General features: G+C 38.0%; 2 protein-coding genes across 2 annotated transcripts; one reads left to right on the top strand and one right to left on the bottom strand.

Moving 5' to 3' along the window:
• Positions 1-1,839: 1,839 nt before the first annotated feature.
• Positions 1,840-26,245, bottom strand: chrna7a (cholinergic receptor, nicotinic, alpha 7a (neuronal)). Its single transcript, XM_084939888.1, has 10 exons — positions 26,079-26,245; positions 20,957-21,096; positions 20,488-20,532; positions 17,268-17,377; positions 14,067-14,146; positions 10,543-10,710; positions 10,239-10,433; positions 5,054-5,140; positions 4,546-4,655; positions 1,840-3,008 (listed from the first exon to the last, which is right to left on the bottom strand). The coding sequence occupies exons 1-10, from the start codon at positions 26,131-26,133 to the stop codon at positions 2,466-2,468; spliced, it is 1,533 nt and encodes a 510-aa protein (XP_084796014.1). The 5' UTR covers positions 26,134-26,245; the 3' UTR covers positions 1,840-2,465.
• Positions 23,521-25,504, top strand: LOC146394041 (uncharacterized). The gene is made up of 2 exons (XM_084924705.1): positions 23,521-24,643; positions 24,777-25,504. Exons 1-2 carry the CDS (start codon positions 24,371-24,373, stop codon positions 25,059-25,061), a joined length of 558 nt encoding a protein of 185 aa, XP_084780831.1. The 5' UTR covers positions 23,521-24,370; the 3' UTR covers positions 25,062-25,504.
• Positions 26,246-26,904: the final 659 nt, after the last annotated feature.

The raw sequence follows: 26,904 nt of genomic DNA, 5'->3' as shown, positions 1-26,904 counted from the left end.
AAGCCTGAAGCAGTGGATAGACTTGTCTTCCTGTCCCACAACCTGTAGGCTTTTGTCAGACTAAAGTTTTATTTATATATAATGTTCTGTTAGAATCTTTATTTTAAAACTGTTTGAAAAGCTAAGCAATACAACAAGGAGAGTGAGAATTTCCTTTTAGTTCTCAGTTTATTTGATATTGACAAAAGTTAGTTAGTCAATTTTGTCTGTTCTTCTGTAAAACAAACTAAGATTTATTTTTAGAATTAATATTTTGTTTCTAAGTGGAATTGACAATTTAGTAGTCTGTTTTGTTTGTTCTATTTTCAAACTTAAACGCTTTAGCGGCTGCCTTTTGTGTAGTTTGCAATATTTGCCTCTATTTATCTGAAACTGAAGTCTCATTTTCCTTAAGTACATCTGCCCTGTTTAACTTATGGGAAATAAATATTTAAATCAAAACAAGCTGCTGATTATTTCACATTTTACTTGTGAGCAACGGCACATTTAAATCTTACAAATTTAGTTATTTGGCTTATATCGTGATATATATCGTTATCGCCTGAAATGAAAAAAACATATCGTGATATGAAAAAATCTTATATCGCCCAGCTCTATATGGAACTGATTACCCTCTCACTGCGGCTACAGAAGGAGAAAGGAGAGAGACTTTGGGAACGATGGGATCGTTATACGTCAAGAGACTAGAAACTGATACCTCTGTGATGCAGAGGGACAGCTGCGAATTTGTTTGAATGGAACATGCACCTGTGTAATATGTAATATGTGTACGTAAAACAAGGCATTGTGTATTTTGGAATATGTGATCATTTGTGAATGTGTTGGTTTCCCTTGCCCTCTTTAGTTCTGTATGTAAAATAAGATGAAAATCAATAAAGAGAAAGTGTTAAAAAAGAATTAAAAGTGTAGTTTTGTTTTTTTTTGAAAAACTCTGCCCATGCAAGCAACACGCTTTTAAATGTGGAGGCACTGTTTACCACTGTGTTGCATCACCTATTCTTTGATCAGTGTAAGTGTTTGGGAACTGAGGAGACCGATGCTAGATGGATGGATAGATGCATGTTTGTCATGGTACATTAAAAGAAACGGTACACTCCATCTCACATGTTAGATTAATAAAGCATAGTACAATCACTATTGCTATGCATCCAGTGTGCACTAATGTAACAACATTTTTTTCACTGAACTGATGGACATAAGGATGAAATCCGTGAATTAACAAGTGATGTGTGCAAGCTCAGTGGTATTAGGCAAAAACTGAAATTCTTTCTGGTGAAAATATGAGCATAATTACCACAAGGAGGTAATCATCTCACCTGTTTGTAATCACCTGTGACCAGCTGCTACTTAGGATGGAGGAATTCCTTCAGTCTTTGCCTGATTCATTGAATCAGTGAAGTCTAGCGTTTGCTTCCCGTTCTCTCTATTCACCAGCTTCTCCTTTGTGCAGAAACTCCAGTGTGGAAAACTGGGGCGATCTTTTGGAGAGAATCCTACTGAAAAAAGTGGACTCACCTGTTTCACCAGGCCTCGGACCTCACTGCAAGAAAACCTCTTCATTTAGAGTAGTGCATTTGAGTTTGTTGGCTGTGACGTGTGAAAAACTAATTCTGGGGTTTAAGATGACACGTACTATCCTACTGCTAGAACCTCTGTCTAGTTTTCAGAAGGTTAAACTCTTGCTTCATAAACAGCTCCACATTTGCTTTACGTGTATGGTTTTTAAAAAAACACTGAAAAAGTGTAAAAAAGGACATTATTCCCGTTGTCCCATGTGAGCATCTGTCATTGACAAGGGATTGTTTTTGAATTGAATGAATTTATTTATGAATCTTCAAAGTGGACAAGAATCAACCCATTGAAATTAACTGATAAAAAATGAAACATACAACATTTTGAACTATGAGAAATTCTTAGTGATCAAATCATACAAATATAAACAGTAAGTAAAACCAAGTAAGAAGACATTTAAATCAAGGCTTTTGGTTCTACTTATGATTGTAATACAATGTAATGTATGATATAGAAATGTGCTACATGAAATACATTTGAATAGAAGGTACAGTAGCCGTTATGTATATGGACCACATTACACATTACAGAAACATTATAATGCACAGTAATACACAGGTAACACAGCATAACTAATAACAGCATTCTTGCCAGGTTAGCAAATTGTATCATTGAAGCAATACTATGTGGTTTAGAGAATCATACAGTACAAGAGGATCAGGGTGTGAAGCCAGGCTGTGTGATAGAAAAGAGAAAAGCTAGTTTTCAATAATGTAATGTGATGCATATATTCAGCTGTTTATGTATCACATACATTCTACATTTAACTTTGGATTAAGTATGGGTAAGTGTATCCAAATGACTACCCCGTGTGTTTGAAAATGGTTACTTTGTGAGAACAGTGATCGGTGTAGGCTTTTATATTTGATGAATCATTTATTTCCTGGCAACAACTAAGTGAAAAAGTCTTTGGAAATTGCCTCTACAAAGTTGGGTGCTGACATGAGGATACCAATAGTGCAGAGGATAGTGAAGAGTGAGAAAGCCATGAGACAAAGCCTGTCGATAACGGAGGCGGCGAATTTCCACTCATTGCACACAGACTCACCCTCGTCTTGGTCGCGGAACCTTTTCGCGATGTAGCGCACCTCATCCAGGATCTTGGCCATCTCTAATTCTATGCTTCCAACTGGGGTGACCTGACCTGCTGGGAGGAGCATCTCGTCCTCGAATGCCCGTCCAACCAGGCGTCCGCAGAGGACCCCGGAGTCAGACGAGGTGGCAGCAGTGGAGCAGTGAATGCTCTCCAGGCCACGCACGCCGACATAGAGCATGTTGCCATTGGTGCATTGGGAGGCTGAGGTGCTCATGTTGAGGTCTATGCTGGTCAGGCTGCTCCGTCGAGGCTTGTTGTGACAGGCTGAACGCACTCGCTCCTCACCCGGACGCCTCATACGCAGGAACCAGGCACACCAATGCAGGAGGATCACACGGGTCTTTGAGATAAAACGGTGAATGAAAGAGTGGATTAAGGCTGTAATTCACTTTAAATCTGCCATTGAAGAAATAAGAATGAGTGCAGAATATCAGTCTCATTTGTATGGGTTAGACACATTAATATTTACAGAGATGCTCGAGCGATCGTGGCTCAATAGTTGGGAGTTCGCCTTGTAATCGGAAGGTTGCCGGTTCGAGCCCCGGCTTGGACAGTCTCGGTCGTTGTGTCCTTGGGCAAGACACTTCACCCGTTGCCTATTGGTGGTGGTCAGAGGGCCTGGTGGCACCAGTGTCTGGGGCGTAGCTTGCCATCACCAGTGTATTAGTTACCAGTGTAAAGCGCTTTGGGGTCCTTAGGGACTAGTAAAGCGCTATACAAATACAGGCCATTTTGTCATATTAACTTTTCCCAAATTGACAAATCACAGTAAAAAGTGGACTGAGTACACACTCACTGGCCACTTTATTAGCCACACATTGCTAGTACTGGGTTGGACCCCTTTTTCATCTTCAAAACGTACATATCTAATGAACTGTCCAGTGAGTATATAAAACATGAAGGTGTTCACTCCACTTTGTGTTGTTGCATTCTTTGGCTCCATACCTTTTCATTAAGTTATTACCAGTTGCTCCAAATAAATTGGGAAACTGAATGAAATGTAAATAAAACAGGATGATGCAACGATTTGGAAATCATCTAAACCCTATATGTATTTTGACAATAGTACAAAGATAACTTATCAAATGTTAAAAATGAAAAATTGTAGTTTCTTTTGAAAACTCTGCCCACACAAGCAACAAGTTTTTAAATGTGGATTCACTGTTTACCACCGTGTTGCATCACCTGTTCTTTGAAGCACTTGAGAACTGAGGAGCCCATTAGTGCAGTTTTGAGAGCTAAATGTTTTCCTATTCTTGCTTCATATAGGATTCCAGCTGAACTTCTCTGGGCTTTATTTTTCACATTTTTCATTTCATAGTGCAGATAATGCAATATTTTCACCATGTAACAAATCCTGAGTGCAAGCGGGTTATTGTAGATTGCTGAAAAATGTCATCTGGATGGCAGCATATGTGGAATTTATGTATTGTTCAGCACTAGCACGACCTTTATAGATGATTACTGTGAATTTGTATCCAATTATGTTACTAATCTGTTTCTTAGTAACCTTAGTTTTGAACTGTTAGAGATTGTTCTGTTCCTCTTTCCCAGCTTTTCTGAAATATCTTTCAAAATAATTGCTGCATACATATATACATTACATACACTTATGTTATATTTGTTATATATATTATATTTGATATAGTTTTAACCCTTATGAATTCGCATATATATGTTTAATCAGTGTCATATTTGCTATATCCAGCATTTGTTTTTTTCAATTTAATACTTAAAAATGTGCATTTTATTTAGGTTTGTCAACAGTTTGTTTTTAATATATTCCATATTTTTGCGTGTGTCTATAGCAAAACTACATAAATAATAATGCCAGTAAAATTCACGAAAAAGTTTTTATTATTTGAGAAAACACTCACCCATTTTGGCATCTTGCCTCCATCAGGGTCATGGTGATGATATTGCAGAACCAGAACTGTAGCAATTACTGAGAGACCAACAATGACCATTGTAGTGGCAAAATATTCGGCTGCATAAAAAAGAAATGCAGGCGGCAATCAGAATGGATCAGAAAGAAGTACTGTGTAGTAAAAAAACAACGAGAAAACTAGATGATAACATCAAGTTTTTGCATACAAGAAGAAAGGCCGGGCCGATCATTAAGGACAGCAAATATGTCTTCATCCCTTGAGCATTACTGCTCACTTATGTGCCTGAAGAAGTGCTTTCATTCCACTGATTCAAACAGACTGACTCAGATCCCTAAACCAAAACGAAATCTAAATACTGGGTAGCTGCTTGAATTTGGCTACACTGTGATATAAGGAAATCCCTGATGAAAAATGACTACAGAAAATTTCACCCTTTGCTTCTCTCTGATAGTAGTTGACACCCATAGGAACCGCTTTTAAATTTGGCCTGGCTTACCTATTAAAGGCACAGAGTCTGATGTGGCGGGCATAATCTCTGCAACTAGCAGCATAAAGACAGTCAGAGAGAGCAGGACCGTAATACCTGGGGAGGAAACCAAATCTCAGTTATCAGCTGACAACAAAACGTAGTTCAACAAAAGTATTCACACACGGATGTTTTTGATCTTTCAATCAGCTACAAATCACCATAAGCTGGATGTTATGTCACAAATAGACACAAAGACCCTCTAATATTATAGCAATAAATACTGTTGCAGACGTATTAAACATTAAAATGACTGTTTTATCATTTTCGGGTGTTTGCAGTTGCTTTGTACCCAGATTTATTCTATTATTCGCATTTTGTTCCTATTTCGCACAAAGCCATTCAATTTATTCCATGAATTTGTGCCACCTTATACTCTTTTAGTCTGCTAATTTTGCTTTGTTTTAAAGTTTATTCTACTCCACAGCAACTGGTTAATTCACAGTAGTCAAATGTGAAAAATTGAAACATATAATCTCTATAAATCAAAATTCGGGAGTGATCGAACCTCACTGTGTCACAAGATGACCTGAAAAGGTAAAAGCAAGAGCAACACGTATCTTTAGCTATGGGGAGACAAATTTTCACCTCACCACTGGCTCTAATGACTAACTAACTTCGCAACTTCCCCCATGCATGCCCATGTGCGTTTGATACCTCTGACAAACACTTTAAAAGCAGCTTGAGTTTGTCATAACTGCTACTTTAGTCCTTTCTTTGGATCAGGGAAGAATATTTAAATCTGAAAAGGACTGAGGAGAGTATTAATGTTCTTCAACATCTTCAAAAGTTATTTTTTGAATTTCTTAGATAGGGACAGTGCAGAGAGACAAAAGATATGGGGAAAAGACCAGGCCAGTGACACAGGAAATGCAACATGAGGATCAAATACACCCTTCCTGCTTCAATAGGAATTAAGAGGACAAGTAGCAGCCAGTTGCTGTTAATATACTTGATTAATATATTGTTAGCATGTGTGAGCTCATCTATAGAGCAGAGGTTTTGGTAGTTTGCTGGTCTGGAGCCTTCAGGTGTTTTAGGTGTGTTTGGTGTGGCTGTGGTTTAGCAGGTAGAGCGTGCCATCTACTAATTGGAAGGTTAGTGGTTTTTCCAGTCTGCACACCTTGGACGAGATACCGACCCCAAGCTGCTCTCTGATGCATCTGTCAACGTAGAAATATGTGTGAATGTTAGATAGAAAGCACTTACGTAGAAAACTGTATGAACGGGTGAATGAGCCAAGCTGTATAAAGTTGTGTTCAGGTAGAGTAAAAAAGCGCTGTATAAGAACCAGTCCATTTAACACAAACCTATGTGTGGACAGCCCAGCAAACTCATCCCAGGGTCAGACCATGCAATACTCAGAGAAACTGCAAAAAACCAAGAGCTACATCACACACACTACAAGCCTCAGTTACTGTGTTAAATGTCAAAATTCATGGCATGACAAATAGGAAAAGAATGAACAAGTATAGGTGGCTTGGAAGGATAACTAGGAGAAAGTCTCTTCTTTCTATATGGCAGCACAGCTTCAGGTTTCAAAGTTTCTGAACAAACTACAAGACTTCTGGAACAATGTCCTTTAAACAGACGACACCAAAGTGGAAACTGACCATAGCGCCATCTACGGTGAAAAACAAACACAGCATATTGATGCAAACACCTCACTTCAACTGTCAAGCACTGTGTTTTTTGCAGCCACAGGACCTGGGCACACTATCGACCATATATTCCACTACGTACAAGTATTCTAGAGTCAAGCACAGTGATGTGAGGCCGTCAGTTCAGCAGCCCAAACTGGGTCATGCAATGAATCATGGGTTGTGCTCTCTTCTTTGCATAACTACATACACAATAATCTTTCTTAAAAATGTCATACTGTAGTTTAAATAGCATAATATCAAACAGTTAGCTATTCAAACATTCAAAACATAACTAGTTTCATTTTATTTGGCTATTTTGTTGTTTTTCCTTAAATTTTCATCTTAACATTAAATGCACTATAATGTTCCTGTTGATCCATTTATAATATCACAAATCACACTTCTCATGGCAGCTCAATAATTTGAAATTAAACTGGGCAATAAATGCTGGCATTAAAACACATTTCTCACTCTGTGTTTGCCATTCTTAAAAATGCTGACGTTGAGTTGGGTAACTAGATATACTGACTTCATTTACAGCGGTTTTTATGACATAGTCAGCACACACATAGATTGAGAAGAAGCTATGAGACATTGAAGTGAACTGCATTATACATAACATTCTTTAAATAAATTTTGTGTTAAAGAAGAATTCATACTATCATAGCAACTTATATTTTCACACACCCAATCCTTGTTTTTCTTTCCTCTATAAGCTTTGAAAACATAAAAAGCAACATGCAGATGAAAATGCACACAGTGAGCCCGCACATTAGGCATCATTTGGTTACTGAAGGAATCCAGCTGCAACACAGGACTCTAATCATTTGAAAAAGGCAGAAACTACATAAATTAATAGCCTCTACTGAAACATGCAGTACACACACACACCTCAGATACTGTCTATATAAAGCATTTATAATGAATGAATGAAACACTCAGGCAACTCTGACAACTGCGATAAGATTAAAGGTTTTCAAAGGTCTTCTAACAATTCTGTTCGTCAATCTGTGGTTATAATTAGGTCACTTCATAAAGCCACGGAGCAATAGGACTGCTGGAAAGCCATTGATTTTCATAAAACCACTGATTACCCAAGAGAATATGGGTAAGCAGTGGTTTTGAAGTTGTCTAAGATGGAGAAAAATTAAAGAATAATGAAAGAAGGTTTGGCTGTGTGTCAAAACTACTTGGGCTGTAAATGATGTAACCTGGTTATGATCTCATTAATTCTTGGCTATTTTGCTTCATTTTTCATATCATAGTTATCACAACGATCACAGTCACGTTAGCATAAGGTCGTTTACAAAATGATCAAACTTTCTGTAGCATGGGGGTTTAGGAACATTTGATTTTTTTTTTTTACAATAATTGTGACATTGAAGCTTCTTGGAAGGACTTGCAAAAGAACAAAATTGAAAATGTTTTAACAGAATTACCGTTTTAACCTGAGGATGGCACACATCATCGAGAAAAGTTAATGTTCAGAAATAGGTTGGTGGATGTGCAGAAACAATACTGGGGTCACTCAGGACCTAAACAGAACACCTAAACTCTAAAGTCTAACTGAAAAAGATGCCACAGCAATTGAAGTATCAAAGGTGAAACAATGTCTGAAAGGTACACTCTAAGTAGCAGAGGTGCAGACATGCCTCTGAAACCCTAATTAAAATTGATAACGTCTTATGGTTCTGGCAACAAACGCATATTACAGACGGCTGCTTTAGAGTCACACAGGATATAAATCTGGAATATTGCACCACAGCAAAATCAGCTGCCCAGATGAGCTCATCGGAAGAGAATGGATCTCGATTTCATCTTGAAAAAAAAATGAAGCTAATGGAATTTTAGTTTAGTGTTCGGTGATACGACACCTTAAAAATAATGTAGCGTATGGCTCGATTGGCACAAGGATTTTTGCACTAACAAAATGCATTCCAACTGAGAGTGATATCCCAAATCAATTCATATTAAAAAGGAGTCTATATGAGTAGCTTTGCTAGATTTGTAATTTGAGTGAAATAACAATATTGGCAAGCTCATAATGACAATGCTGATACAGTGAGTTTAAACATATACAGGATTTATTGTTCTCAATGTGAATTGATGCTCTGTGTTATTATTGTATTCGACTCTATTACAATTAAGGTTATGTCTTCAACTCATAGTAACTTTGCTTGGTAGCTCAGAAACTTAAAGTTTTAATTTTCTCAGTGTGGCGGAGAAAATATTTTATCTTTTCACTAATTGCAAAAGCACTACTGCAATTAGTGACATTCAGAAATGTGCAACTTGGAAGTTCCTGGTTTCTAAACTATCTGCATTTTTAATTCAGAGCCACATCTTTAGGTAGATTGTGTCTAAAAAAAGTAGAACCATATTTGGCGCTAGCTATGTGTTCACAGAGTGGGATTAAAGCTTTCAATATTGGTTAACAGACTTATCAGTATGGTTATGATACTGAGGTGATATGCATTAACGTGCTGCTTAAAGAACATATTGCAGACAAAGAGTTTTGGAGTAATTTTAAAATAATGCCATCACATTGTTTCCCCAAATTTATTATTTAATACTAACCTCACGATTGTCTTTAGCACATATAGCAGCTGAGAAAACAGTGGTAAGGAGTCAAGAAGTGTCTTCGCTGTAAACTGTCCACTTACTTAATACGTTGTTTTTCTGTGGTTGCTCTAAAATTCTGCCACCAGTGCTATCCTTCGGCCTCCTAGCAAATGCACCTTTGGTATAAATTTGAAAATCCTAGTTGACATCTTTCTGAGTTCCTGTGTTCAAAAGATTAAAAAAAAAAAAAAAAAAAACTCGACCTTCTATCTTGAGGTGAAGGTCAAAGATTCAATGAGATTCAAACTCATCTGAGATTTTTAGTAGATGTACCATTTGTATCAATTTGAAAATCTCACATACCCTCATTCCTGAGTTATTGCATTGACAAAATACCCAAACAGCTTTTCAGGCTGAGGGGTGAAAAGCACAAGGAAATGGATCTGACTGTGTGTCAGGTATCCAACAATATAACCAAAAATGCATGGTGGTTTCAGTAATGTGTAAAGGGACGTTCACATAGTCTTTGTCGCTTGTGGTTTGTTGCTAGTGGACATTCCAGGCTCCGGTTACCTAGGTAACCCTGTAATGTAGGTAACTGTGGTAGTTGCTTAAATCACTCATCTGAGGGTTGAGAAAAGATGGGACACACCTTTTTCTACTATCAGAATTTTTTTTTGCCTGGTGTTGCCTGAAGTAGCTGGATGTAATTCAATTTTTATGACCTCTGGTTGCCACGTACCTGCTAGTTTCTTAATATGTGGACTCCCATTAGCGTATCATGGCCATCCATTGCTTGCTAACTTTTGATGGGTTTCCATCTATAATGCAGGTTCTTAACTTTGCAATTGAAGTCTTGAGATTACAGTTCTTACAAACTGGTGTTACAAAAAATTGCTGTCAAACTGAACTTTTTTTTTTTTTTTTTTTTTGAATGAAGCTGGTTTTACCCAGGGAGATTTTCTCTCCAGAGTCAGCAGGCAGGAGGAAGACAAGCAGGGCCAGAGTAGAGATCAGGACGCATGGGATGAGAAGATTGAGGCCATAGTAGAGCGTCCGTCTGCGCATCACCACGGTGAAGGTGACGTCAGGGTACGGTTCCTCACAACAGCCGTAGAAATGCTCATTCCTTTGTCCTGGAACCTCTGATTCAAAACAAGGCATACATTTTCTGTGGTCAGACGGGTTACAGAAAGTTGGAGAGAAAGATTAGAGCAAAATATTTTCAATGATTTTACTGACAACCTTACTTACCAACAAGATCCCACTCTCCGTTGGCAATGTAATTGCTGATATCTGCATCCATCACCTTTAAGTCCAGAGACCAACCCCCGTATGTCCAGGAACCAAACTTCAGGTCACATCTTTGGACATCAAACGGGAACCAACGCACATCGATGTGGCAGGTGCTCTTGAAAATCCCTGTTGTGGTGAGAAACACTGAAAGATGCTGAAAGACTTGCTTTCATACATATTGTACTTCACCTGTAGATAGAAACGGACACATGAATATTCCAAGCTTAGTTAGAGAGCACACTCGATTACTCTGGTATATAGGAAGCAGAGAGAAACTGAAAAATGAAAAAGAGAGGCAGCAAAGAGTTTTACTCTGAGGAGATGTGAAGTCAAAGTGCCATCCATCCGAGAAAGAGTACAAAATCCAATATGACAATGCGATGAAAGTGGAGGGTGATTCTTCAGGACAGGCAGCCACCAAACTATTTTCATCCATATTTAAGAAATATAGAAGACACTGGCAGTAAACAATGCCTCTGCTAGCGGCATTAAGGTGGCAAACGTGAATATGAAATGAATATAGACAATACTGAAGAATGAGTCCGATTTACTGTAATGAACCTCAGTCACAAAGACAAATGTCTGGAAATTCAAATGATTTGTCCCATCTGCATACAGTTTTATCCACATAATGCAGTTGTGTTCAACTCAAGCATGAAATGATTATTTGGTACCAATATGGCATCCAATGAGGAATCATTTGGAGAAAAGTTGAGAGGCAATTTTCTTGAGACAGAAGTAATCAATCCAGAATAAATCCAGTGATCAAGCTGTATCGATTAAAGATGCTAAGGGAAAGCCAGCCAGCACTTTTGCTGGGTAAGGAAAAAGGGGAAGAGCTTGGCAGGGAGAGCAGTAATCGCCAGGTATGACAGGAAGTCACTCTGTTTCAGTGTGCTCCCTTGAATCCATGCTTATACTGCATATGTAGAGTGATCAGCCATGTCATTAAAACCACAGGTGATGTAAATAATTACACAATTATTTTTAGCCATTTTTTTAGCCAGTTACACTGTGTCACTTCACATCATATTTTCCTTTGTCTAAAGAAAGCAACGAAAGCTTGTAGCTTGTGACTTTTTGGTGACTTCTTCCCCTGATGGGCATAGCATTACATGGGCTGACCTCCACTCGTGGGTACAGAGGGACACCTTGTCATACTTTTGTTATTTAGGTTTTTATCTTTATTTGTGGTTCTCTTTTGATATTAATTGTGTTTAAATGGTTGTACAGTGCTATATAAAGAAACTTTACTTTCTTACTTACCCTATGATGGGTCAGCAATAACCTTTGCAATATTTAAGCAGTCGGTTTTAACTTTATGAATGGTAGGCGTGTGTGTGCATATGCGCTGATGGTTTTAGAGAGAGATTTATATATAGCAGGGGTGACAAACATAAGGCCCGTGGGGCCAGAATCAGCCCAGCAAAAACTCCAATGCGTCCCACAGTATGGCTTTGGAAAATGTGAAAGAGGACGTAAATTTCAACTTTTAAACTGCATTTTCACAAGTTCGACAGCTTTTCCTATGGATAAAGACCTCCCTCATGGACATTCATACTACACCAGAGCAATTAAATGAGACATTTCTTTCTTTTACAACAGCAGCATGTCTTTATCGTGTAGAAAAACTGAGACAACTGAGACAAACGTATGTTAAGATATTTCATTGAATAAATATGTAGTTACATTTCTGTACATTGACAGGATGTCTGGGCCACATAAGATTAGTATGTGACCTGCAATGTAAATTGAGTTTAACATGCCTAATATATAGCATCAAAATGTGAATGGTGTCTCAGAACCAGGTGGATTTGAAAAAAAAAAAAAATGCCATTCTGCTCTAAGAAAAACATTAGAAGATGACACTTTCTTTGCAAGAATGAGATGAAAAGAGTAATAACACAGTTAAACATGTGACCAGACTTGCTAAATGAAAAACCACATTTTTATGCTAGCCTAAGTCGAGAGCTCCTGGCTCATATTTCATACTTAGCAATACTAATCTTCTCATGTAACACGTCATAGAAAAGACAAAAAAAGAAGAAGAAGAAGCTAAAAACCTAACATATTAAAATACATCTATGGGGCATTAAGTTCAGGAAATCAATTCAAAGCTGCAGCTTATGAGAGCTCATTAGCATCTGGTATCCCCAAGTCATAGTTTGTCATGTTACTGCACAATGGTAAGAAGCTGCTGGGTATAATAATAATAATAATAATAATAATAATAATAATAATAATAATAATAATAATAATAATAATAATAATAATAACAGGTTTGTTTTAGTTCATAACCAACTAAAACCTCTTTTTGTAGAAAATAATTCAACTTAAAGTAATTTATGAATCAAAGACAGTCATCCACTCTCTCAGATTTTATTGTGAATACTGCAAAAATAATTTGAGTTCATTACAAAGCCAATATGAAAAAATAATGAGACTTCTTGTTCTTTATGTCAAATAATGATATACTATCATAATTATTATGTACAAGTATTCCAAAAGCCCTCCAGGATTAAAATTTCATATGTTTGCAAAGCCACACAAGACCCACATTTGTTCACTGCTCTGAATTATTAAAGTCGGGTACTTGTCGATACAGAGAGAAGTGACAAGTACCTCTTCAGTAATACTCATGGGGGTGTAGATGCACATTAATGGCAGCGAGTCGCTGTCCTCTGAGGACGAGTGTAAAGCAGATGTATTTTGATAATTAAAGAATAATTAAACATTTGCAAAGGTTTGGATTTTAGGCATCGAAGATTTAGTCACACAAACAACAAATATAGCACGGGTATTTTCTTTTTTAGTATCATATAAAATGTCAGTTAATTTTTGCCATTACATGTAGGTTTTTAGTCACAAAAGACTCTTCAAGTCTTGAAATGTGATCAAGTGGTTATCTGCAGCCTCTAAACATTGGCCTGTTCTGTTCTGTAACTGTGTTTGACAAAAGGTTTTATTAGGACATCATTCTTACTACCTGTGTTTATATACAACACATTATGTGTGTTGCATTTATGTTTAAACTGCACCCACAGGAGGCTTATGTAACATGATGCATCATTCTAATACACACTTCACTGAAGACTAGCACAGGGAAATGTTTTGTTGTTTTTTTGGATGATATGTAGAGCCTATGGACCACTTTGTGCTTACTCTACTGCTGTATAGAAAGCATTACCCACACATGAGCCGGCACAGAGGTAAAACACTTGGACTGGATCTATAGTAAGGTGTAACAATTAATGCTTTAACATACAGATGAATGAGTCAGAAGATTCAGGAGCCATGTATTTATTTTAAATGTACCCAGCTAATGTCTGCTCCTGACAGGACAGGCAACTTCTGTGGGTTGTTTCCACATATCATTTGTTATTGTTTTTGTTTTCATATTTCATACAGTAAGTGTTGCTGTGAAGGTAAAAATGTCTTTTTCCCCAGTCAATATGTGTCAGTGACTAAGATATGGCTTTTACCTGGAGGTAGGTAGGAACAGGTGCCTGAGGAGTTGACCAAAATGTTGGTACGGAACGTAGCATCGAACCTTTCGTCCGCACTGTAGACAACAAGGAACAATTCCAGCATTTAATGTTGAGTTATTTGCCACCAATATTATTTTAGTGGAAGTTACCTGAGCAGATTAATCCTGAATTTTTGGAACAATATCTCAGAATTATATGAATACAATATTAATTTGTATAAGACACAAAGCGAGGAGGGGCAGTTGTGGTAGGAATATATAAATAATTCTCCAAGTCATTATTTCTGCAGATACACAACAAACAAGGAGTCACATCTCATGCAAACCTTCCCAGGAGATGAGTATTTAGTTGTAACCCTGCTACCCACAATGCACTCCATCTAAATAAATTCCCAAAGGCTGGGGCACGGTTGAGCTAAAGTTGAATAAAGAAAATGACATTCATATGAAGTACAATGCTCTCTCTCTCTTATTAGCTGCCAGGGGAGTAAGGTGCCTTTAATGTATTTTGTTCAGATGTTCTAAAGATTGATTAATGGTGATCGCTATAGCTTTATTTCATTTGGGACATATAATGAAATGCTCTTCCTACCATTTCTATACAATTTTATTCATTTGTCTAAATGATTTATTGCAAAGTGCTTTTCTAGCTTTTTACTTAAAGTGCACAGCTCCCCTATCCTTGAAGTGTAATATCCCAGCCGTGTAACCAACCTACCAATAAGATAAGAAGATAAAGTTAAAATCTTTTATTTGCCATTTATACACATACACTGGGTGTGGGTACTCAGGAAATCTTGTGCAGAGCTTAGAGTCAGAGGGGGGAAAATGAAGATAAGAAAGAAAGAAAGAATATGTCAAATAATTTCAAGTATAAAACAGTAGTTTCTGTATTGCACTTACACTAAATGACTGTGGCACGGAAAAATATCACACGTTATTAAGATGTATATTGCACAGTAAAATGTGTACTGCACATAAAAATATATGTTACAGTGGATAAAGCCAAAATACACACAAATACTAACTAACTAACTAAAAAATATATTTGTGTGTATTTTAGTTAGCCCTTATTTTGTTTTTGACCTCAGTATGACTGTGACAGCGAAAACTTCAAAAATGGCATTGGATTGCATTTTTATAACAGATGTATTTAAGCTGAGTTTCTCATTACAAAGAAAAGGGATATAGTTTAATAGCAAAGCCCATTACCTGATCTCAACCCAGCACAGCATGCCTTTCAGTTACTTAAGACAACACTGACATCAGAGAGACCCACAACAGCCGGTGGCTGCAGTAAAAATCAGGCAGAGCCTGTCAAGGGAGGAAATATCAAGTGCTGATGTCTATGTGTTCTGGACCTTAATGACTGCAGAGGATTTTCATCCAGGTATTTAAAACCATCCTGAAATCCTGAATTTAAAATGATGTCAGTTTGCCCAATTAATTTTGAGTTTCTGAAAATGGCCATTCATTTAAAAAGCTATAACTCCTAAACAGTTAATGGGACACTCTGTTTTCCTCAATTCAATCACATATCATTCGATTTAAAATCAACTGTGTTGGTATACAGAGTTAAAATTACAAAAAAGTCATAATAATGCCTGTGGCAGCACAGGGTCTGATGCTTTCCAGAGCTCATGAGCAGAAGCCTGAACACAGTATCTTTTCACATGTTGCCACTTGAATAAAGTTATTCTATTCAGGCACTCCCACTCTCTTTGGGAGCTATTTCATAGTAAATAAAACAGTCGGTAGTATACGCTCATTTTACATTCTTATGTGTCCTTGTTTAATAAAATGTCTAAATGTTTGATGGGATATTTGTGCTGGTTGCGCCCAATCAGTTGTAGCCTATCTCACTCTGCAGCTGGAAATCTGATGGTGCCAGGGTTACATTTTTAACAGCATACACACACATAGTGAACGTTTAGGTCAAAAAACAGATGACAGCCTGCCAAATACGGCAATGTTCGAACTGTAATTTGGGAGACAACAACATATATAAAGTTGGAGGCTATAATTAAATATACTTATACTTAATGTCATGGTCCTGGGTCGGTCACCCAGCGTTTGAGTTTATTGTTATTATTTTCTAGTTCACTCTGATTTTGTATTCTGTTAAACAGTCTGGGAACTTCCTGTTTTACTTTGTAGATCCATGTGTGACTTCATTGTGTTCAACTTATGTCTCCCTGTCTTGTCATGTCAATTAGGTTCAGCTGTGCATCCCTCCTGTGTGTCATTTCCTGATTACTTTGTATAGTGTTTGTCTGCCTGCTCGTCTGCATTTGATGGTGTTTTGTTCATCACTCTGCATCTCTCGTCATGTTTTCAGGGTTGTCTTTAGTTTTCCCAGTATAGGTTTTGGTAGCTTTTCGTTCCTCATTCCCTGTTTTGCCACTTTGGCCACTTAAATAAACGCTCACTCGCATCATAACCTTTGCCTGCATTTTGGGTCCTTTTCTACACAAACACCACACCGTGACACTTAATACCATAAAAATAGGAGGTGTTAAAAATATTACTAGCTATTTATGTTTAATTTAGTAACAAGTTTAAATTTCAAGTTTACTCACAGAGCATCCAATAATTACAAAATTTTACAGGTACCTATATTAACATTTTGTTCATACCAAAGATATGCTAAAGATTATACAGTATTCATTGGATTTTGTATCTCCTGTACATCACATCCTTCTAAACGAATATAGTAGAGGATGAGGCACAACAGTTTTCTTTATTCGCCATTTTTAAACAACAAGATATTGTTTACAATATTTGGTCTTTAGTGTATCACAGACAGCGTGACTGCAAACAACCTTTTTTAACCTCTGGAGCACCAAAATCTAAAAATGCATCACATCCCTCTGAGATCCCTGTGCGTTATGTAGAAGAAAATGCATGCACACTAATACTTACTTAGGCTTCTTTGGGAATCTATATTGTAACCAGAAACCCCTTTTAACCATAAACGGTAATCTTCCACTAACCTGACGTGCACATCCAGAGAAATGTAACTACTCTTGAGGTCGATGCAGTCTGCAGAGACTGAATTTCATGGAAGCGTACGGGTTAAAAGTAGCTTCCCTCTATGTTGTAAGTTATGATGTAGATTTGCTGCAGAGGTCTAAATCAGGCATAAGTCTAACACCATGTACAACTACAGTTTACAACCCAGCAGATCAGTGCCTACCTGTTATACAGCAGAATGTCTGGTTTCCAAATGAGATGGTCAGGAAATCTCACATTGGACACACCTGGATAATCCAATGGATTCCACTGGAGGTAATAGTCAGTCCAGTACTGCAAAATGCAAACACATTTGACACCTTGACTTTCACATTCCACTTACTTATTTTTAATACATTTAAAGGCCTATGGGCTTATTAAGCCTTTTTAAAGGCTCGGGGATTTAACACGGTTTCCTCGTAGCAGTGACAGTTACTATAAAAGCCAAAATAAATGTATGTGACAACATCACAGAGTGACATGGAACAAGAATGAGACTTGATTTCTGTCTGGAAGGTTTTCTGTTCAGAAAAAATGCTGCTAAACACATTTGAAATGTCGACATAATTGGAAAGCTCAGAGGATGATTACAGTTCCAGCTTGTAGCTGTTGAGACATTTCAACCCAAAATGTCAGAAGATTATTATATTTCAGTTATAATAAGCACAAGTACTGTTTAAAGGGCTCTTAATACCTGCTTTCTGTGACATCAGACCTGGCCTGAGATTTAACGTGGTTATGGTGATGGTGAGGGTGCCTTGGCCAGGCTGAAGATATGAGTTTACAGTTGTGTTGGTCTTTACTGCAACGTCAATTATATGTGACTACAGAGGCTGAAAGGATTATGCAGAAGGTGGTGCTGTATATGGGTGAGGCAGGCTGTTAAACATTTAAACTAAACTTTGGTACTTAGTGGATACTTGGTTTACACACTGTAGGAGATACAGTGTCTATTTATTTATAGACAGTATATATGTAAATATCAGAATGTATAATTAAAATGGATAAATATGATGAGCTAAATAGCTTAGTAATTAATAAGCATTTGATTCCTTTTACTCCATTTCTAACTGAAAATTGTCAATATTTTTCATCTTGTGAATATGATGGCTTTCATTTATTTCATGTTAATTTTTTTCAAAGGTGCTTCAACAAGCATTTAGCATTTTTATAATATATTTTTTAGTTTTTTAAGAAATTTAGACAGGTTTTTTTTTTTATAGATTTTTTAATATATTTGTGATAATTTTAAGCTTTTTTCCACTTGTCATTATGAGGTATGGTGTGTAGAATTGTGAGGTGAAAAATGAATCTGATCCATTTTGGAAAAAGTCTGTAACATGAAAACATGTGGAACAAGTGAAGCGGCGTGAATAGTAATGTTAGAAGTTTATGCCTTTGCTTTATCATTCATATGCATCTGGCTCTTATCTGTGCACACATGGTTTTACATCTTTAGTTTATTTGATTGTCTGCCTGGAACTGCAGGAACAGCAGGAACTGCAACACAAAACCGAGTCTGTACTAAATCTGACCCTAACTAAGTGGAACTAAGCGGTCAAATTAATTAATGTTCATTCCCTTTTCAGATAAAACATATTTTGCACTAGAAAAATGCGCCTGAATTTCGGAATATCCTTTCCTTTAATGGCAGCATATAGTTTAAGTAGTATGAATTCCAGATGTTTCTGAAAAATCTGATAATCTAAAGCCAAACTGTGGGTTACACAGCCCTGGGTTCAAATGTAACGGGACAAAACAATATAAGGCACAAGAATGACTTTTGTATTACAGATTATTTTCTTAAAACACATTGGGAATGGCATCTATCCCTGAGGATAAATGAAGGTACTGATTACACATAATGTTTAAAATGAAGCTCCAGAATTTCTTTTAAAATATAAATATGAATAGAAAGGTGAATATTTCACCGAATACAAAACTCCAACTCCAGGTCCACAGCCGTGGTGATATGTATGAACACATACTGTGAAGACACTTCTCTTGATTACATGGCTTTCATAAGGAGTTTTCTAATCCAATCTATAATTCACTTTTAATTAACTCAAAGTGCCATGTTCAAGTTGCCAGTATAATGAACCATGAAGGTCAGTTAATGATAAAGTCAAAGGAAAACAAACTGAGGAAGGATGTAATTGCCTGTGCATCTCACACGGTGATTTTGGAAAATGGCATTTCCACAGCCAGGGAACCCTCTTTAATTTGCATCACTGTTTAACAAAAAACCTTCCACCTACTTTTTAATCTTAAGTCTTTCATTCATTTAACATCTACAAAACTTGCTGATCTATTATTTAATTTGAAAAATAACTGGCCTTAAAATGACCAGATGTAACTCTACTCTCCGCTTTGTGCTTTATTAGTATGTGTATACAACTATGCAAATTTGTCCATGTCTCATGCCAACTCTTGCCTGCAGGCTTAAATGCAGCCCTGTGTCTTAAGACAGCTGGTATTACACGAAACACAGCACTGCACAAGAGTATGAGGGCATAATCGTGCTTAATAATCAAAATACTTGTGTACTAAATTATCTTCACTGGGTGTATCGAAGAGGTCATCCAGTTTGTTGGGCATTGTAAGATTTATAGTACAATTACCCAGTGGCACTGATGGAGGGCACTAGAAGGGTCGATCACATTTAATGTTTCAACATGTAATCTTAAAGAATCCTCCTCAGTATTTCAAAGTCGTATATGTAGCAATGTATACATCTTGTATGCATCTTTATGACATTTTCCTTTTTTCCCCCTTTTACTTTTCTCAAAACCTACACAAGTAAAATAATCCAACAGATGCTGGATTGATGCTAAAACAAAGTACACTGTGGATGCTGTCGGCGCGATCATGTGCCTAAGAGCTAAAATGAATTTTGCAGGGAGCAGAAGGAGAGAGAGTGAACAAAACTCCCGCTGCGATGCCCCAGAATGATTTAAAACAGACCAAACAGCCTTGGTTCAGCCTTGGTAGAGCTGCTGACGATGCAGCAACAGGGATCTATTGTCACTGTATGGACAAGCTGTAATAAAGCATCTGCGTTAATACACTTCATCTCACTGCATGAAGGACAAAGTGCTGTACTGCCCGTGTGGAAGACGAATAGAAAGTCTGGGTAGCACTATGCGTGAGTTACACAATTCATTTCATCACATGCTCACAATATGATAAATCTCTTTGTGGTACATGTTTGCATAAACTAAATACCAGATTAAATCCCAAAAGTAAAGGTACAATGTAACACTTAGGTGAAAATGGTCTTAGAGTTAACTGAGATGATTCATATAAAACAGATGGTTCTATGATTAAAATGCATGATGTGTGTAAGTGCGGCCGTAAAGCTTCGCAACTCAGCTTTTCTGTGACTTTACATAAATTATACTTACCAGCTGTAGCCAAATGTTGGTTGTTAAAACCTGGTTCTTCTCATCCTGTTAGAAAAACAGAATTATTCATGTTTGTAATTAAGTACATTTCTTTGACTTTTTTCTTTTTGATTTTTTTAAATGAAGTGTATGCTTCATAAATGGGAAATCACACTACTAGAAATGTACAAATCCACAGAAGCGTCAGTTTTTAAACCTTTTATAATGCCTCACTCACACTAGAGAAAACAATGTTTGTAGACTGTGGCAAAACCAAAACTGCTGCATCAGTATGCACTGAACTTGGGATCTTGCTGTTTTTGGAATAGTTGCTTCAATGATGGGGATCAGGTCTGTCATCTTTAAATATATGAAAATTGCTTACATAACCATGCATGACTTATCACTATACTGGCACGTACAGTATATGTAGTAGAGTACTATGTAGTATGTATAAACAGCTGTGTTTAATGGGCAATCATTTACACACCACATCCATTATTTGCATGAGGGTGAGGCCGAAGGAAACAATGAGACTCTGAGAGTCATTCTGGACTGGTCTCACTAGTGGGTTGTATCCATTCATCAGGTCACTGTACAGTCTGCGCTGGTTTGGCCCTTGATGAGAAACTACAGAAAAAAAGAGAAACAGGTAACCAGGACTCCAAAGAACAATTAATAAGTAAAATAAATTATAAATATAAGCAAGAAAGACATTGTTAGTCACATCAAATCATTCCTTAACTTCCAGCAGCCATACTGCAAAACAATTCACTATGCAGTATTTTACATCATAGAATATGAAGTGTGAACAGTTATTTTTTTAGATGTTACTAAAAACCTGAGTAAAAACAGTGATATTTCTAATATGCTGAAGTTCAGACAGCGACGCTAATTTATATCAAACATCAAGTACACACTTCTTTGGGTATTGTGCAAACTGAAATAAGGATCCCGTGCAATGTGAAATGCACAAAAGTCATTAAAGTCTATCCTCTAGCTCTGTTCATTTATTAAACATTATAAACTCTAATGTGGCTGACAAAAGAGAAGTAAATAAATAAAAAAAATAAAAACATGACCTACAGCCTGTCTGTAGCTTTCTTTTCTACTTTACACACTGAGTTGCCTCCACCCGACACACAGACGCACGCACACAACTGTAATGAGAAAGAGCCCCACCAAGTCACATTGCTACACTGTACCTTCACATGTAAGAAGAAGAAGAACATCTGCACTGATCTACAGGACAATCTATCCAACAGCTGTTGACATCTTCTAGTCTGGACTGGTGTGACAAGACTGACACACAACCACTGCCCTTAGATACGCAGTGCTGCCGTGGCTCAAATGATCAATAAAACAATTTATTTGAAGTGAAGTTTACATATATTTGTGGATGAGACTGAGACAGCTAATTGAATTTAGCTCAGCCTCTCCACTCTCCTGCAGCCTCTGACATCTTCCCCTTTTGCAGCCACTCACTACTACTCCACTTCTGTTCTGGGTCAGTCTCACTGCGTGGTGCTGATCCACCTCCTGCTTCATACAAGTTGTAAATCTCGCACTTTAGAATAATTTTGCAATTGATTTAATGCATCTAAAGTTGGTGTTGGAGTTATCAACATTACCTGGGGTGGTGAAACAAATGCAGCCCAGACATGGCAATCTTTCAAATGCCGTGTTTGGACATGATTCATCTCCCAATCTCAAATCAGACCCGTCCCTCATTTTAACACACTCTTAGTTCCTCTCCTGAGTTATGGAGTGTTTTTGGCAGCATTTCTTCACTTCACTAATGGCCCAGTTATCCTAAACCTCCTATGAGAAGCACATTATCCTGATGGATTGGCACAGAGCATACTGTCTATCTGCATATCCCTATTCCTCTGTTCTCTGTTGCATCCACTTCTTTCATTAAAAAAAAGGTTAGCTGAAAGCTTGTCTTTGTCCATATCCCAAGTGGATATCCCCCCACTCCTGATCTCACCGTAATCAAATTTCAGTGCAAGGTGACATTAATGTGTTGTATTGTCCACATACTGTTATACACCCCAGTACCATGCTGTCCGAAAAACCACAGCGGGTCCACGAGAAATGAGCTTGGAGCCATAAAAGGGAGAAGGAAAGTCTCTCAACCTCTTAATCAAATTTATCAGCCTTAGTAATATCAAAGGGCTGGACAGGACCTATAAGTACTCCAGACAGGCCCTGACATTTATATGTGCATGCACCGTATGCACACACACCAACAACACTTGCTTCGCTCTCAAAGAAACCTTCATTGTAAAGTGCAGACTAAAGAGCCCCAGTCAGTGATTATCATTAAATGAATTGCCTCAATTAAAATATTCAGACTCAGAGCAGATTTGAGTAAAACCGATGAGAAGCAATATTCAATTAGAATAAAACATAAAGCTTTGGAGATTTTGCACGGTTTGCTTATTTCCCTGTAGAAGGACCAGAGCCAGGATAAGATGTTCATACATATGGCAATATCTTGTGAAAGAAAAAAGACTGTTATTCTGTTTTGTTTTGTTTTTTTAAACATAGAAGCATCTGTCCAGTCACTGTTTGCCCCAATCTCTTTATCACTCATAAACTACAATATTAGAAATGCTGTGATCTTACAGCTCTTTTTATTCATTTTGTATAATATTTTTTCTAGTTACATCATGAGAAACGGCACAGTTCAACAGCAAAAGAAAGTTCAGAGCTGACAGACAAATCAGCCACACCTAAGATGTAGTATAAGACATTATAACATGTTTGTTCTCTGTAAGCTGCATATTGGACCTTACTTTAGTATATTACTTCATAGCTTCTGAACCCATGAAAAACACACTTAATATCAAATACTAATAATGATGACTATAACTACAGTCACACCGTTTGCACACACACACACACACACAACACTTTCATATGATTGCTAAGGCATCTAGACCAAAAGTGTCTGAAACTCAGTGTTTGGCACAACAGGTTTGCAATCTCAGCTATGGAACCGCTAAAATCAATCCACAGCGGAGCAAGGGTGAACGCAAATTACAGTTTTTCTCAAATGTTAAAACACAAAAGCCAATCCTGTAACCCAAATGACCAGTAGTCTAAACACATTTACTAAATGTAGCCACCATATTCCAGTACCATAAACACATGTCACATGAAGACACAATTCACAAAACACAACCCTCTGTACTCATAAATCTAAACACATTTGTCCTTGCTAAAACACATGTTGCAAAACAACTCTGCTCATATTCTCAAATGAAAGCCCATGTGATGCAAAATGCTTGCCACAGTCACCAATCTTTGAACACAGGGAACACACCTGGCGTCAGTCACTACACACAACGACTCAAAATTGAAGACACCTGTTGCTAATGATGTGACCCCACCTATAAAAGCATAGTTTGGTGAAGATGCCAAACAATCACAATGGATGAAGGCATGCGAGCGTGCGGAAGGAGAAGAGCTGCAGGCCAAAGAGGAAGAGGGGTTGAGATCAGAGGAGGAAGAGGTGAAGGCCTAAGAAGAAGAGGAGTTCGGAGTAGAGGAGGAAGAGAAGGAGGCCAACAAGAGAGAGGAGAAGGTCCAGGTGGGAGAAGAAGACAACCTCGCACCATCATAACAGATGATATGCGAGCAACAGTAATTGATCATGTCATTGGCCATGGCATGACAATGGCTGAAGCGGGACGAAGAGTACATCCAAACCTGAGTAGGTTCACCGTGGCCACCATTATCAAGGCATTTAGACAACACAACAGGTATAGTACGCTATTGCTTTCTTTGTCACACTACAGTTTTACAGGCCTGTGAAAGTGGTCTGTTACTTTACATGTAGTTTTACATATAAATCAGTCAATTGACAACACATGTTTCTTTCTTTAGAGCTGAAAGGATGCCACATAGAGGTGGGAGGGTTGCCATATTCACAGCGGCACAAGAAACCCTCATTGCAGATATGGTCCGTGAGAACAACTGCATTAGACTCCGAGAGATCAGAGACAAAGTCATTGCAGATAATGTAAACTTTGAGAACATTGATGCTGTCAGCGTGTCCACAATAGACCGAGTTCTCCGGCGCCAACAGATGAGGATGAAACAGGTCTACAGGGTTCCCTTTGAGCGCAACTCTGCGCGACACATAGAACAACGTTACGAGTATGTGCAAGTACGTATACATCCATGTCCACAGTACAGTTAGTGGACATACTGTGTTGCTTAGTGGCCTACATTACTTCTGGACAATACTGTGCTACCTGATTGACCGTTCTGAACACCTGTACGCTTTTCCATGTTCACAGAGGATAATGCAGTTGGACGCGATGGCCAGACCCCATGAGTACCTCTTCCTGGATGAGGCTGGCTTCAACCTCCAGAAACGAAGGCGAAGAGGCCGTAACATCATTGGCCAAAGAGCCATCACTGAGGTTCCTGGCCAACGGGGGGGTTACTCTTTGTGCAGCTATGGGTACGGAGGGGCTTGTCCACCGGCATGCTGTCCTTGGGTCTTACAACACCCAACGTCTCCTCACCTTCCTAGAGGAGCTAAAAGACATCCTCCTGGACCGTCAACAACACCATCCTAGGCTAGCACATCACATGTATGTGATCATTTGGGACAACGTCCGCTTCCACAAAACACACCAAATCAGAGAGTGGTTCACCACCAACAGTGACCACTTTTTAAACGTCTGTCTGCCACCCTACTCCCATTTCCTGAACCCCATAGAGGAGTTCTTCTCATCATGGAGATGGAAGGTGTATGACAGACAGCCATACACAAGAGAGAACCTCGTACGGGCAATGGAGCTGGCCTGTGCTGACATCCCAGTGGAGGCCTTCCAGGGATGGATTCGCCATTCCAGGGCGTTTTTTCCCGCGGTGCCTAGCAAGGGACAATATAGCCTGTGATGTGGATGAGGTGATGTGGCCCAATGCAGCTCGGCGACATGATGCCGCACAGTGACTGTGTGTAATACTGTAAAAAGACCGTGTAGACAATAAAAAAGACTTCACACCCTGATCATGTTTCCGAGAGTACTGTTGTGTGCGATAGATTCTGTTTTTGCATTGAGTTGTGTTACAGTAGTGTACGTACATGCAGGATGTTTTTATAGATTTATAGTCTTCATGTGAAACTCACAAATCTAAATGCCTAATCCTCTGCAGGGTTCTATGACGATCCGTTACTGTACAGTTTATAAAAATATGCATTGGCAGTTATGAACCAAAGAACCTTCTCACAAATTGAGCATTGTGTTTTCAATTGTTTTGCTGTAGTGTGTAATGCTGTGTATAGTGTTTACAGTTTTGACAGCTTCGAGCTGCTCTCTTGGTGTGGGAGTTTGAGTTTTGCAGTGGGAAGGTGTGGTTGTGTTTATGTAGCTTTAGAGAAGGGTGTTGTGTTTGGACATTGGGGGACCTGGTGGTAACGTTTGTGACATGTGTTTTAGCATTTGAGAAAAACTGTAACACGTCTCGTTCAATAACACACACACATAAATTCTATTACTCCTAATTATTTAAACAATAATTGTTATTTTTAACATTCATGGCGCGCGATAGAGTTAATTAGCCAAATGAAATGCATGCAGACTGCCTACCTTTCACTGTGCAGGCGGTGGCTGCAATAGAAAGCAGAAAATTTACTAAGTCCATGTTGAAACGCGTGAGAAGTGAAAACAGACTCTTCTGGATGCAGGAACGGGAGCGATAACACTGTGGGGCGGTGTGAGTGTGAGATGAGAGGGAATTCAGCCAATAAATAACTCCTCCTCCCAATGAAGAGCCGCTGTTTGGCAGCCCATTAATGATTGAATCTGAAGGATCAAAACTTTCTGCCCACAGTAGAATTTTTTATCCTTACCTTTAACATATTTTGCGGTACTCTCTCATTTTTACAAGTGAACATTTTTGACTTTCAACACTGTTGACTGGATCTCCGTGTCCCCTTTCTGTTTTTTTTTTTTTTTTTGCGCATTGTAAACTACACAAATGACTAAATAGGCTACACTAAATCTATTGAGTTTATATAATTTATATTTCGTTTAAATATATTGTGGTTTTATATCAACCTACACTACCTCTTGCGTAACTCTTTCAGTCAAAAGCACGAGGAAGCGTCTGCGTAACTAGAGGCCATCTACTGGTCTGTAAAAACCACTACAATTATATTGCAGTTGTGGGATGGAGTCTGTTTAATTATCAGTTTAATGTTGCAAACACTGTACATATTGTTTTTAATTTACCCCTATTTTAAATTCCTACACACAGAATGTGTTTAACATATCATTAAGACACACCAAGTAACTCATGCTGCTTTAGGATAGAAACTCTAACAGGGCAATGAATTGTCCCAAGGGGCCAAATGAGTAACTGGGAGTTTTGTGAAGGGCCAAAACAATAAGCTGAGTTCTTCTCAATATAGAT

This window comes from Perissodus microlepis, chromosome 1, assembly GCF_051167445.1.
Source record: "Perissodus microlepis isolate ML-2025 ecotype Zambia chromosome 1, ASM5116744v1, whole genome shotgun sequence".
In the NCBI taxonomy this organism is placed as follows: Eukaryota; Metazoa; Chordata; class Actinopteri; order Cichliformes; family Cichlidae; genus Perissodus; species Perissodus microlepis.
This window is presented reverse-complemented; position numbering and strand designations above follow the sequence as displayed.